The 15,271-nt window shown below is 39.4% G+C and overlaps 1 protein-coding gene across 1 annotated transcript in view; it reads left to right on the top strand.

Annotated features, from left to right (window-relative positions):
* Positions 1–15,271, top strand: part of tmem198a (transmembrane protein 198a) — a 45,762-nt gene that overhangs the window by 18,779 nt on the left and 11,712 nt on the right. Inside the window, exon 2 of the mRNA XM_056466103.1 lies at positions 8,263–8,545. Within this exon, the coding sequence (XP_056322078.1) occupies positions 8,377–8,545 (169 nt within the window). The 5' untranslated portion in view covers positions 8,263–8,376. The remainder of the gene's footprint in view (positions 1–8,262; positions 8,546–15,271) is intronic.

The raw sequence follows: 15,271 nt of genomic DNA, 5'->3' as shown, positions 1-15,271 counted from the left end.
GACTGCTGAGCGAATCACTGGTACAACCCTTCCTACTCCCCAAGAACTGTACTTATCCAGAGTGAGCAGGAGGGCTGCCAAAATCACTCTGGACCCCTCACACCCAGCACACTGCCTCTTTGAACTTTTACCTTCTGGTCGACGCTACAGAGCACTGCGCACCAGAACAGCCCGACACAGAAACAGTTTCTTCCCTCAGGCAATCCATCTCATAAACACTTGATGATAATAATTGTGGAATCAACATCACTACTTGCTATAGACTTTTATACACATATACACTTATTTAACAACACACTTTATATGCCAATTTGCACATAACAGCTGCACATATAACATTGTATATAGTAATAAACATGTACATACACTTGTCAATCTGTATATTTGCATTCACTACTTACTTCTATTTTTTTAAATATATTTATTACCTGTTTTTTGTCCTGTCTCTGTAATCCTGTTGCACTGTAGAAGCTCTGTCATGAAAACAAATTCCTTGTATGAGTGAACATACCTGGCAATAAAGCTCTTTCTGATTCTGATTCTGATAATAATTTAAATGTCTAATCTTTGACATTATTTACTCACACCCTTTGACTTTTTTATTTTGAGAAATGCAAGATATTTGAGCAGAACTAAGCACTTTTGGTGACATAAAAACATAAATACATTTGCCCAAATGGCTTCTTATGTCTTTTGTAAAAGAAAGAAAATAATACATTTAGGAATGATTCGAGAGTGAAAATATGGTTTTGATCCAAAATTTTAAAAGACATACAGTTGAATCAGAATTATTAGCCCCCCCTTTGTTGTGTGTGTTTTTTTTTATATATATATTTCCCAAATGATGTTTAACAGAGCAAGGAAATTGTCACAGTGAGTCTGATAATATTTTATTTCTGGAGAAAGTCTTATTTGTTTTATGTCGGTTAGAATAAAAGCCGTTTAAAAAATTTTAAAACCCATTTTAAGGTCAAAATTATTAGCCCCTTTAAGCTATATATTTTTTCTGATAGTCTACAGAACAAACCATCGTTATACAATAACTTGCCTAATTACCCTAACCTGCCTAGTTAACCTAATTAACCTAGTTAAGCATTTAAATGTCACTTTAAGCTGTATAGAAGTGTCTTGAAAAATATCTAGTCAAATATTATTTACTGTCATCATGGCAAAGATAAAATAAATCAGTTATTAGAAATGAGTTATTAAAACTATTATGTTTAGAAATGTGTTGAAAAAAATATTCTCTCCGTTAATCAGAAATTGGGGAAAAAAATAAACAGGGGGGCTAATAATTCTGACTTCAACTGTAATTCACTCAAAAATGTATTTTGCCATGATTTAATCCCACTGTGTTGAACACAGAAGATTTTTTGAAAATAGTGGTAGCTGGCTCCTATTGACTTCCGTAGTATTTTTATTTACTATGGAATTCAATGGGTGCCACTGAGTGCATTTTTCTAAATATCTTCTTTCATGTTCAACAAAAGAAAGAAGCATAAAGGTTTTAATTCCTATGAAGGAAAATAAATAATAAGGTCATTTTCTTTGTGGGGTGAACTATATCTTTAGGCTTAACTGGGAGTAAAGCTGTTTAAAATAAAATTCAAATTTTAATTACATTTCTATATATTCCAGGTTGTTTTTTTTTTCTATATCCACATCACGTGTACATGAAAGCCATAATTTAGTGGTGTTGTCCTGGTTTCTTTACAGCTAGATATGTGTTTGCCTTTTTCTGTCATCAATGAATTTTGCACCATGTTCCAAATATATAGTAGCAAACATAGAACCATGGTGCATGTTCAAAACATGAACTACACAGTTTACCTGTATGCACACATGGGGCTTCTTACTGCATTTTACATTAGTTTTTTTTTTAATCCCAAGCCATTCTTTGTGTGCTCTATAGCAAGACTGCTAGTTGTTGAGTGAGACTCTCCCCTCAGGCTGTTCTCGAGCCCATCACGTTGTCTGCTTTTGTTCAGCCAGACAGCTGTTTACATTGATCTGCCATTTTCCATCTAATGAGCAGGACACATACATATGCACTCAGATAAAATATGCTTGTGCGTTTACACGGGCGGAGCTTCAATCTGCTGACATTCTCTCTGCGGGCCTTTCAGCGGTCGGTGTAAAATATTCATGTGAAGTCACAAGCTCAATAGAGCCTTTTGTTCTACATCATGACTGACATCTACACCTGAGGCGGATGAGGACGCCATGCCCAGGATCTGAAGTGCACTGGGACACAGTCAAGGTGCCATCAGGAGATAGAGAGAGAGAACAGCAGAGATTTAAGATTTCTTTTTTTAAAAGCTGTTGAAGGAATGCTTTATTTCCCCCCTCAGAGACAGCTGGTGTTGAATAATGCGCTTTGCATGGTGATGGAGTAATACCTGCAAGTGATTTTTACGCAAGCCGCTGGAGTGGTGAAATTTCATGTAATGTTATTCCTTTCTGTCTCGCCACTGAAGTGATGAATTTTTTCGCCTGTGAGTGCAGAGTGCAGAGGGATGTTGTGGAGTGTCGGTCCAGATCAATTTCTTTATCTTTGTTGTAACTCAAGCCTATTTGAACTGTGTGCTACAAGCTCACTGATGCATGGATGAAGGCAAACATTACTTAATAAAATGATCTCTCTCTCTTTCTCCCTCTCTCTTTCTTTCTTTTCTGGTGTATATTTCTTTCTTTGTCTCACTTATTTCCCAGTAGGCATGCGTCGGTGTAAGATTCTGACGGTATGATAACCTTGAATAAATGTCACAGTTTCACGGTATTGTGATTACTGCTCTAAAATATATACTTTTTAAATGTCTGGGTAAAAAAAAAAATTCCCCCCTTTGAAATCTATTTATTTATTTTTTTTGAACGATTTAAAATATTTTGGAGCAATAAACATGTCAGGCTAAATAATGAAACTGAATCATTGACTTCTGCTGTCTTCATTAGTTTCAAAAACACAAATTTCTTTACAATTTAAAACAGCATCTTTAGATATTTTTTCTGCTGGAGATAATGTCCTAAAAAAAAAAAAACGTAAATAAAAAATCTTACACATTCCTTAGGAACGGTATTACAGAAAAATTTGGCGGTTTTAAAACCTTGACTTTTCCAAACTATGGAACATAGCACTTTTTTTTAGTTGGTTAGTAACTGTTGGCCAGTATTTGGTCCAGCCTGGTCATTTGTCCACTGACTAATTAGGGTGCACTTACACTATGCTATTCGAACCGTGCCCGGGCACGGTTCCCTGTTCGTTTGACAAGTGTGAGTGCTCCGAATCGGGCCCATGTGCGGTTCAGTTTACCAGCCCTGGCCTGGCTGAAAGAGGTGTGCCAGAGCATAGTTCGGTTGGGCTTTGGAGCAGTACGCTTGTAGCATGAGTACAAAGTGTGCCTGAGCCTGAAACTGAAGACGCAACATCACCTTTAAGGGACTGTTTCATGTAGATTTATTAATCATTCTTACTTTTCAATAGACACGCACTGTCATAGTTTATTAAAGACGCAAACCACTCGCTGCACGACAGCTGCGCCTTCAGCAAACCTCCTACTACCTTTTAACCACTAGGTTGTCAATCGAACAATACCTCACCTATAAATACCACAGACATTCGAAGTGCAAAAAGGTGTACTACACTCCAAAGGAAGCAGACAGGTTTATCATTTAATTAATGAGCATTAAACCTTCTTAATTAAAAATACATGCTGAGTGACAGGTGTTGTTGGTTTGAAAGTGAAATGAAATTGTATGAATCGTTATGAATTAGACACTTTTCTGACATAATGTAAAATTTCTACCATTTCTTGTGCGATCAGGCTAAACAGACACAAACTATTTATATTGGCTGCATAATGCAAACCAGAATCTCACTGGTAAAGTTTTGAAGGAGCTTAAAGTAGATGGGAACGTTGCTATCACACAGTGCCCAGCACCCATGTTCCAAAGCATATCTACCAGCTTAATCTTATTTTTCCTATTTATTGGTTTCTTGATCAGTCTTTCTCATTCGCACTTTCCAAGGCTTTCCCATCTGGGCAAAGTTGTTATTTGCACGTCTTGTGTGCAGAAGGGGAGGGTTTGCTTTAGGGGAGAAAAAAAACTCTCCAGCACTGAAAAAACTGCAAGACAGGCTAAAACACTGATTGGTTCTCAGGCTGTTGCCATGGTGGCAGGTCGCTCTCCTCATCTCCGCTAAATCATGTATAACTTGTAGCATCCCAGAATTACACTGTTATTTTTGACAAAAGACAGGAAGTGAGGTGTTGTTATCCTGGTTATATAAAAGCTGTATTTTCAACAACATTTGCTCTGGAAATATCTCTGCTCAAACAAAAGCTCTCTCGCATGTCGTAAATGACTGGAAATGATAATGCGTAGCCTCATTGACAACGTGAGACTGTAGGGCTTTCTGTCACAAGAGCTGAAGAGCTGTATTGTCCTGAAATATGCATCATAATGTAAATAAACTGTTTTTGGTTCAGCTTTTTAGCCGCTGATGAAAATAACATGTCGCTGTTCATTAATGAAGCGTGTTTGTTTCTGTCAAATCGAAAGTACATGCTGAAGGGCAAGTTTGTGTATGTCATAAGTCAGTTAATTTAGTTGGAATTCAAATAATGAATACACCAAATATTTGTGTTGAATATATATGTGTGTAGGATCTTAATCATTTTTTCTAATGTGCTTTCAACAGGTTTTTAAGTTGAATCATGTCATTTCAAGCCACCGTCAGACACAACTCAAGAAAGATTAAAGGTGCATTTGAAAGCAAAGTGCATTTGCAGTTTTTGACCAAAAATATTCTGTTTATTTAAATAAATATGTTTCTTTTATAAACAGAATTCAAATAAGGTTCAGTGCATTTTGAGATGCCAGTGATTTGTGAATTGCAAAGGTTGACTCTGAATTGCAGAGGGAGCAAACATGCAAATGAACCTTTTTTTGTGATAAGGAATTTATTTATATGCTGATTTCCTCTGCAATTTCACATCAAGCTATACTGTACAGAAATAAAAAGAAACCACCAGTTACGGTTATCTTTCATTCATTCCTAGCAGGCACAGGACGTCAACTTGACGTCACATTGATGTTGTACCCCAACATCGTGGGATGTTGTTTGGAAATTAAAATAAGCTTGACGTTAGAACCCAACATCAGGCCAACATCAATGCCCAACGTTGAACATATATTGCGTTTTGGTTACTTTCCAAAGCAACCTAAAAACAACCAAATATCAACGTCTAATGATGTTACAGCTTGACGTTGTGTGGACGTTACCAATATGACGTATATCAGGCGTTGGCTTTTGGTTGCCAAACCTGACGAATAAATGTCAGTATTTGATGTCAATATGACGTTGGTTTAAGATGTTGGCTCGACGTTGGATTTTGGTTTCCAACACATCCTAAAATCAACTAAATATCAATGTCATTTCACGTCGTTATTGGACATCAAAATAATGTTGTCCTTAGTTACTGGTGACCTAAATCTAACCTAATATGAACATTTTATAACGTTGTTTATAATGTGTGTCTGCTGGGTTGGTAAATGTTTTCGGTAAAGTTAAAGACTGAAATTATTTTATAAACTATTTGTAATGTCTTTTAAAATTTAAAATAGGAACATTATCACACTTATATATAATAAAAAGCAATGATGTATGTTTTTAAGTTACTTTATCTTATTAATCAGTATTTAATATTAGTAATCAGATTTCAACATAATTTTTACATTTTTTGAAAGGTCAGTATAATTAAGTGTTATCTGTCTGTCTGTCTATCTATCTATCTATCTATCTATCTATCTATCTATCTATCTATCTATCTATCTATCTATCTATCTATCTATCTATCTATCTATCTATCTATCTATCTATCTATCTATCTATCTATCTATCTATCTATCTATCTATCTATCTATCTATCTATCTATCTATCTATCTATCTATCTATCTATCTACCTATCTATCTACAGTGTTTCCTACAGGTTTGAAATATACTTGCAGTGGTAGCTGGATTGAAACACACCTCTTACCCACATAAATAGTTAACTATATGCTACAAACAAAACATAATTAATTTTTAACACTATTTCTATTTATTAACGATTTGTTTTAAACTTTTTTCTTTTCAATGGGTTAGAATTTAAAAATAGAATAAAAAGAATAAAACATGTAGAATATTTAAACAAAACTTATGAGTTGATTACCCTTTTTTAATGGTGTACAAATATTCTGCAGCCAGTTTAGATGTAATGTCGTCCTCACCGAGTATTTAGTAAAGTTTTTCTGAATCGTTTAGTTTAAAGCACTAATTATTTAACGTCCCTTATGCGGCTGAGCGCATAAAATGAATGACAATTTAGAAAATGAAAGCAAAACCAAATCTCTGACATTTTAGTCGATTTAGAAACCCTGGCCTGATGCAAAAAGGTTCAGGTCTCTGTGGGTCTGCACGCGCACACAGAAAGAGCAGTATGAAACGGGTAAAGGAGAAAAGATTTTCCACTACTTAATCGGGCAGATACAAAAAAAAGTAAAAGGATGATAATAATAGTAAAAAATAAAAGTAAAAAAAAGTGTATCACTAGATATATGGGCAGCCGTTAATATACAGTTGAAGTCAGAGTTATTAGCACCCCTAAATTACTAGCCCCCGTTTATTTTTTTCCCTAATTTCTGTTTAATGGAGAGAATATTTTTTCAACACATTTCTAAACATAATAATTTTAATATTTTAATACTCATTTCTAATAACTGATTTATTTTATCTTTGCCATGATGACAGTAAATAATATTTGACTAGATATTTTTCAAGACACTTCTATACAGCTTAAAAAGGCATTTAAAGGCTTAACTAGGTTAATTAGGTTAACTAGGCAGGTTATAGTAATTAGGCAAGTTATTGTATAATGATGGTTTGTTGTGTAGACAATTGAAAAAAAAATGAGCTTAAAGGGGATAATAATATTGACCTTAAAATGGATTCTGAAAAATTAAAAACTGCTTTTATTCTTGCAGAAATAAAACAAATAAGACTTTCTCTAGAATAAAAAATACTGAAAAAATTTCCTTGCTCTTTTAAACATCATTTAGTAAGTATTTAAAAAAGAAAACAAATTTCAAAGGGGGCTTGTAATTCTGACTTCAACTGTACCTGCTCGACCCGCCCCAGTAAAGTCTATCTATCTATCTATCTATCTATCTATCTATCTATCTATCTATCTATCTATCTATCTATCTATCTATCTATCTATCTGTCTGTCTGTCTGTCTGTCTGTCTGTCTGTCTGTCTGTCTGTCTGTCTGTCTGTCTGTCTGTCTGTCTGTCTGTCTACACATTATCGGTATTTTATAAAATAAAAATACAAATGAATATTTTACTCCAAACACATAATGCCTAATCCGTTAATACAAATGATAACCGTGAAGTGGTTTCATTTTTTTCCCCAGAACTCTATGGTATAGTTCTTCATGTGTGAAATTGCTGAGAGAATCAACACATAAATGAAATGGGAAAAATCTAATTTCCCGCTTTAATCATAATGTCTAGACGAACATTGCTGGTGTTGCGAAGGCTTTTGTTGTAGCGTTTTTTTTTGTAAAGCAAGCAAACTCTCTATTGTAGCTTTTTGTGTTTGATGTATTGTGTGAAGTAGATGAATATCATAACAATGTTTTGTGAAACATTAAATGCTACGTTCTGTGCATTAACAAGTACTCCTTATGTCTCTTTGAAGTTCAAACATTGACTTTCTAATAAGGAAAATATGCTCAGTGTGATGCACTTACAAGCAATTAAAGCACTGCTGTCAACTAAAGCAGCACATACATCCTCTGAGGAAAATACACACCACTGTTTACACCACTTAGTTTCAAATCAGAATTATAATTTTTTTTCCCCCTCAGCTTATGTTTACTGAGGCAGTCAACATTTGATGGCTCTTCTATGCCAGTGTGTTGACGTTAAAGGTTATTTCTCCCAGTGTGGCATCACACATTTTTAGTTTTTAAAATGTCAGGCAATATATTTTCAACACAGAAAAAAAGTATGACTAAATGAAGTGAAAATCTGACTTGACGCAAGAGCTTAATGGAGTCAGACAGCGGTTTGGCATTACATGGTCTGATGTTGTCACAAAGAGAATATTAAATTTAAAATTTAGTCTGCCTTCACTATGTTTTTTTATGGCAGAGTCGAACTGTATCTAACATTCATCAGTTAATGTCTGTGCATCTGTCTCTGATCTCTTTGAACAGGAAAATTGTAGTGGATGGAAACCTCTGCGCCTTCTACCTTCCACATGACCCCATTCTCCCTGTTTGCTGGGCTTCCCTAAAGATACGTAGCGCTCTCGAACACACACAGACAGCATGACGTCCCCAGCCCAGTTTCTGGCCTTTAAGCTCTCGCTGCCATCTAATGACGGGAGTCCAGAGCGTCTGTTCAGCTGCGATGAGGACATTGAACGGCGCTATGAGGTGGTCCCGTCTGTCGTCTGCTCCATGTGCTGCCTGTTTGGCATCATCTACTGCTTCTTCGGTAGGTTTGCTCAGCAAGCATGTCTTTGTGTTTAAAAGACATCTGTAACACTTTACTTGAAGGGGTGTTCATAAGACTGTCATGACACCTTTAGAACATACTTGCCTCCCGTATTTCACACCCACCATCCCATTTTGTTATTTCTCCTGGGAAACTCACATAATTTGTATGGCACAATCTAGTTAGGAAAAATAAAATTTTGACCATGTTTGTCAAGTTGCCAGATCTATGAAGCTCATCACTTCACACAATTGATGAAATATTAAAATCTTGAAGCGTTTATTACCTCAATCTGGCAACATGGGTTACAACCCAGTTGTGCTGTTGATTTCTGCACAGGTGGGATTTAAACGTAGCGGTAGCAACTTAAGAAGTAGTAATAAATTGAATGAGATTTTATACATGCTTATGACATTGTGCATGTCTTAATGACTTAACATAAACAAATACATCATAACATGTCTTTGTCATGACAATTTGACATTACCAAGACAACAAAACCTGTTAGTGTCTTTGTCATGACCATAGATATATACACTAGATATCGCATGCGTCAATAGGTCCACCACATTTGTACAGTGCTCCCAGGACTAATGTCATTCAACCGCACTTAGTCAAGACAAAAGCCAGTCTGAAGAAGCTGGACTTTAGCAGTGTGTATGGGTGTAGTTACGAGCAAACAAAGAAAACAAAGCATAAAGGCATAATTCTCCATAGGTAAGGTTTTGTTTTTTACAGTTTTGTATGTTACGAACTTTTGTGCTAAACAAGTATTGATGATAATACAGTCTCTTACTGCACTGACTATAAGGCAAAGTAGCACCAACTCGCACTAAATACTAGGCTTATGCTAGTTTTGTTGAATAAAATCAGCAAACACTGTAAATTAAGTATGACAACAAGATGCTGCGGTGCTAGAAACTTGTATTATTGTCGGTTAAGTGAACGAGTTGTTCATAATGGGGATTCGTTCACAAACTAATCGCTCTCTCCGTTAGAATAAGAAGTGAAAGCAGACCAGGGGGTGTGTTTCAGGACACGGATTAGATCAAATTTAACAGGTAGGGAGGATAATACATTTCCATGCACACAAACACACGCTCTTTTCTGCAATGCCCATGTGGTCACTTATCCATCGATGTAGAAAAGAGATGTAAAATTATAATTTTCGTAATTTAAACAAATATTTGCACGCTGAACACCGGGAAAACTCCAGATCATAGATATAGCTCTGGATGGCCAGTCCTCCACTGCACCTTGGTCCCACATTCATTTCAAAGAAGTGCTACCCGGTACTAAAATGGCGGCTCTATTGGTGCATTCTTTCCAATAGACAACAGTAGCGTAGTCAACATCTAATCTAAATATCTGTGTCATGCAAGTTGACATTACCAAAACAGTTTACATTGTCATAAATCTGTCATAAACATGAAACTAATTTTATAACAGCTTTATTTATATATTTTTTGGCCTCTACAGTGGTAAATTTTTAATTTGTCATTAAAATGTCATTAAATGTCTTTAAATAATAATTAGGCAGTTTTGAGATTAGTTGGCAGCGTGATTTTTTTTTTTTTAATGACAAATTAATTTTGATTCACTGGAAAAAGTGATCAGAAAATTCATGATATGATTATAATGGCCTCTAGACGGTCATGTTTATGAAATATTTAGGATTTTAAATCATGTTGTCTTGGTAAAGTCAAGTTGTCATGACAATGACATTTCAAACAATGTATTTACATATTTACATATGCCTCACAGCAAGAAGGTTGTTGGTTCGAGCCTCAGCTGGGTTAGTTGTCATTTCTGTGTGGAGTTTGCACGTTCTCCCTGTGTTGGCGTGGGTTTCCTCCAGGTGCTCTGGTTTCCCCCACAGTCCAAAGACATGCGCTATAGGCGAATTGGGTAAGCTAAATTGCCCGTAGTGTGTGAATAGGAGTGTGTGGGTGTTTCCCAGTGATGGGTTGCAGCTGGAAGTGGATCTGCTGCATAAAAGATATGCTGGATAAGTTGGTGGTTCATATCGCTGTGGCATGATTAATAAAGGAACTAAGCCGAAAAGAAAATGTCTGAATGACTGAGCAAATGACACTTATTGACAGTTGTCATAAGCATGCATTGAAACATGGCATGATTATAAAGGTGTCATGACAGTTTTATGAACATCCCTTTAAGTAAAATGTTACCAAGATGTCTAATAGATGTCTAAAATAAATTTAGCAAAATTCTGGTCTGGTAAAACATAAGAAGTGCAATTCAGAATGAGCCGAGATTCTGGCATGAAAATGTTTTTGTCTTGTTACCACTATCATCGATTCAGCTGTGGTTGTTACAGCCAAATTTAATTCACTTTATAACCATCTGAATGTGACAACCAGACAAGGGTGACAAATCTATGTCCCTCTGTATTAGATAAGCTTTATCACTTTCACTTGACTGTGAAATTTGCTTTCACTGCCTATTACTTGCTAGAAGAGAGAGAGAGAGAGAGAGAAGCTTTCTCAGCTGTGACCAACAGCAGAATATCGAATCTCCCCTGTCTGTGGCACTCCAGTCCCAGTGTGGCCATGTTAAAACGTTACAACATGTTGTTTATTCTTCCTAACCTTCTGCTGTCAATTTGGGCCATTATTAACAGGTCTAAATTGCATCAGTTGAAAGCAGATAACCTCTTAGCGAGAAGCACAATGCATTATGAAAGGCTTCTGTCGATTTTAAAGGTACTTATGTACTGTAACTGTAGCAAAAGAATGAACATTAATGGCACAGAGAGCCAAATGCTTTCACTCAATGCAATTCTCCTGATCTCACTTATATGTTTCCAAACAAAATGTTTATCCCCATGATTTCAAGTCGAGCCATGTTCTAAAAAAATCCCAGAAACAGAAAAAATTATTTTATTTAAAATATTTTATTGAATATACACTACATATCTAGATCTAGATTCAAGATGAGGGGTACATTTATTCCCTCATTTGAAGTGTATATTCTTATATATTTATTATTTTTATAGCCATTTAAATGGGCTACAATATATATTTTATCCCTTGTAACTTATATTCTTTAGTTCATACTCATAATCATGTCAAACATTAATGGGCAAATGCATTGCACATGTTGGTTTACATGCATGAACTGCCCCACCAAGCAATTTTGTGTTTAATAGATGTCTAACTATAGAGATTTGGGCTAAAATAAGGCTAAACATGAGCTGTTTTAAATGATACCTAATGAAAGAAGTACAACTTTAATTTTAACTTATAGAGGCATAGAGATAAGAAGCAAGCATATACTTGTAGGTAAACGGTGCACTTATTTCGGTTTGAAATGGAATTTCAAGGTTAAAAATGGTTAACCCTGGTTCATTTGGTATCTCAAATTAACAGAATCCTTGGTTTACCTTTGAGAGGGGACCTTTAATGCTATGTGGAAACCTCCACTATGGACTTCGTCAGAATCCAATCTGAAAGAGTATATAAATGGGCCAATGAAATTCCAATGAGTTGGCAGCGTCAGCATACACAGCTGTCGCTACTTACAATCAAATTTGAATAAAAGCGCAGTATGTGCCAAGCTGAGGCATCCTTTTCGCTTCATATCCTTTCACAAAGCTTCTGAGAGAGTAGAGGGTTTTTCTCCGGCTGATACGACAGAGAGAGAGAGAGAAAAAGAAAGCAGGCTGCTTCTCCCGGTCCAGAGTGTGTGATACATGGCGGCACAGTCGAGCTGGGTTTCTCCCTTGCCTCACCACCCTTGATGGTGGAGCAGCCAGGGGGTATGAGTCGATTCCCCAGATTGAGAGTGCCATTGCGGGCCCACATGGTGCCTCTTCCTAGTGTAGTCAGCCTCGTCTCTCGTCCAAGGCTTGTTGGTTATCTGCCTCCCTCGGAGCCAGAGCCCACACAGCCGTGGGCCAAGTTGCTCACCCTGCACGCTAGGGCCACCTTCCAGTGCTACCATGCGCAGGCGCTGGCCCAGCTGCACGAGGGTGGTTCCAACCCAGGCTTGTTACGAGCCCCTCACCGCCTGAGCTCTGCGGACCACAAGTCCGCTGCGTCTGCCCTGGGAAGGATGATGGTCACATCCGTGGTCCAGGAATAACCACCTCTGGCTTAACCTGGAAAAAAGATATGCGCGAAGTTGCCAAAGTTCGCTTTCTTAACTCGCCCATATCCCAGGCTGGCTTGTTCGGCGACACCTTCGGTGGATTCACCCAGGAATTCACAATAGTGCAGTCGGATGCGATAAGTCATCTGTCAGCGGGGACATAAGACTGCTCCCCCCGCCAAACCATCCATATCCACCCCTTATCGTCGAGAGTGCCCATCTACGAGAGCTGCTTCGGCCAAGCAGCAGTGCCGAGCACCTCGCAAGCAATTAGACGGGCCATCTGGAGAAGAGGGAACTTGCTTATTCCCCGGTGGGGGGCCGGGCTCTTCATTCAACAGCGCTTAAACACCATCAAACCCTCAAAGAAAGAGCATTTTCTCCATCCCCGGATGTGACAGCCTGAACACTGCCAGTCTGGGACGCTATGCCTTCCAGCTCGCAGGATCGATGCACTTCGCTAGTGGTTCACGAGGAGTGGGAGACCTTTTCTCACACTTCCAGCCCCTCCTCCGGAGCCTGGGTGCGAGATGAGAGTGAGTCTCTCGCCTCCAGCTTTTCGACTGGACCCCGGTGCTTCCCGGATTAGCCCTCCCACTCCGCGCTCCCCACTGCTGGTATGTCAGCGATTGTAGCGATGAAGCCATCAGTGAGGGCTCTGCCTGCCTAATTAGCGCGGTATCAGCCATTCGCGGTGGCTCATACGCACGATCAGGCTATGCAATTCAATTTGCAAAACGGCTTCCCAAGTTCACAGATGTTGTATCTCACCAGAGTCAGCCCTGTGCCAGCCCCTGTCTTCGGAGAGAAGATTGCTGTCCTCCTGGCGAAGGATGCAATCTAGCCGGTCCCTCCAGCCGAGATTGAGAGCGGGTTTTACAGCCTGGACCTCATTGTACCCAAAAAAAAAGAGCGGTGGGCTACGGCCAATCCTAGATATGCTCGTTTTGAACCGCTGTCTTCACAAGCTGCCTTCGAAGGTCGAGTCTGGCAGTACAAGTCCTCCCCTTCAGGCTATCTCTGTCTCCGCGGGTTTTCTTCAAGCTTGTGGAGGGTGCCCTAGCGCCCCTTCAGCCCGCGGGCATCCGCATACTCCATTATCTCAACAGGATGATTTAGTGCATACGGGATCAATTGATTACACACAGACACAGGTTGCTGGGACCTATTGCGTCTTCAGGTCAACTGAGAAAAGAGCAAGCTAGCACCCATGCAGAGCATCTCTTTTCTCGGGTTCGAGCTGGACTCGATCACCATGACGGTGCACCTTCCCCAAGAGCACGCCCTGCTGATGCTGACCTGTCTGAGAGTTTGACAGAGAAACTGTGGTCCCACTGATATGAGGCTCCTAGAGCATATGGCATCTGCAGCCGCTGTTTCCATTTAAGACCGCTTCAGCATTGATTTTACGATCGGTTCCCAAAATGCGCATGGGACGCGAGTGCGCACCGGGTGACTGTCACTGTTGGCAGTCTATCTCGCGCTGCACCGTTTTTTTACCGGTGCTAGAGAGGAAACATGAGCTGGTCAGTGTGATGCTATCCTCCTTCAGTTGGCTGGAGCTAAGGCTGTCCCCTCTGCACTGAGGGGTTGGGGTTACAATCATGCCCGCTCTGAAGACGCGGTGATGGCGGCACGCTGGGAAAGTATCACCTCATCATCCAGTTCCCAGAGACGTGAGATGTGGATATTAATTCTATCCTGTTCCGCTCTCATACCCACTTGGAGATCTCTCCTAGGAGAGGTCTGCTTGATCACTCGACTCAGTATCTTTAAGATTTCTGTCCAGGTAGACAGCTCTGCTGGGCATATTGGCATCGGTCAAATGGGTGGGTGTCTGGAGGCATTTTCGGTCAGCGAAATGTGCCAGCGCTTTGAGCCGGCCCACTCTCACGTTTTTCCTGAGACCCCAGCCCACCAAGGTGCCCTAGGTTCCTACAGCATTCTATTTAGACTATGTAGCGAACCTGCAAGCGCTGCCCATGGAGTAGGCAAACCAAGCCCCTTTATTGCTGTGTCCTGTTCGCGCTTTGTGTATTATACGGATCGTACTCAGAGCTTTTAGATCCTCCGAGCAGCTCTTTATGTGTTACGGTGATTGGCAGAAGGGAAGTGACGTATCCAAACATAGGTTGGAATATACCCACTGAACAGTTGATGCCGTCTCCCTTGCTCATCTGAGCCAGGGCAAGCCGTGTTCCCCATGGGTGAGAGCGCACTCCACTCGGAGCGCGCATCCTTTTGGGCGTTAGCACGCAGCGCCTCTCTAACAGACATTGTAGAGCTGTGGCTCAGGGGCAATCATTGTGGTAAAGGAACATAGCATTCGTGTTCCCTTTCCGAAGGGGAACGCTCCGGTTACTAAAGTAACCCTTGTTCCCCTTAGCTGTTGAGCATAAAAGTCTCTTCAGCTAAAAAAGGATACCTCAGCTTGGCACGCACTGCGCTTTATTCCAAATTGATTGTAAGTAGCGACAGCTGTGCATGCTGATGCTGCCAACGCATTGGCAGTATATTGTACCATTTATATACCCTTTCAGATGATTGGATTTTGACAAAATCCCCATAGTGGGAGTTTCCACATAGCATTTCCGTTCCCAGCCTCGGGGAACGAGG

This window comes from Danio aesculapii, chromosome 9, assembly GCF_903798145.1.
Source record: "Danio aesculapii chromosome 9, fDanAes4.1, whole genome shotgun sequence".
NCBI lineage: Eukaryota > Metazoa > Chordata > Actinopteri > Cypriniformes > Danionidae > Danio > Danio aesculapii.
Note: the sequence above shows the minus strand (reverse complement) of the source record. Positions and strands in the feature narration are given on the sequence as shown.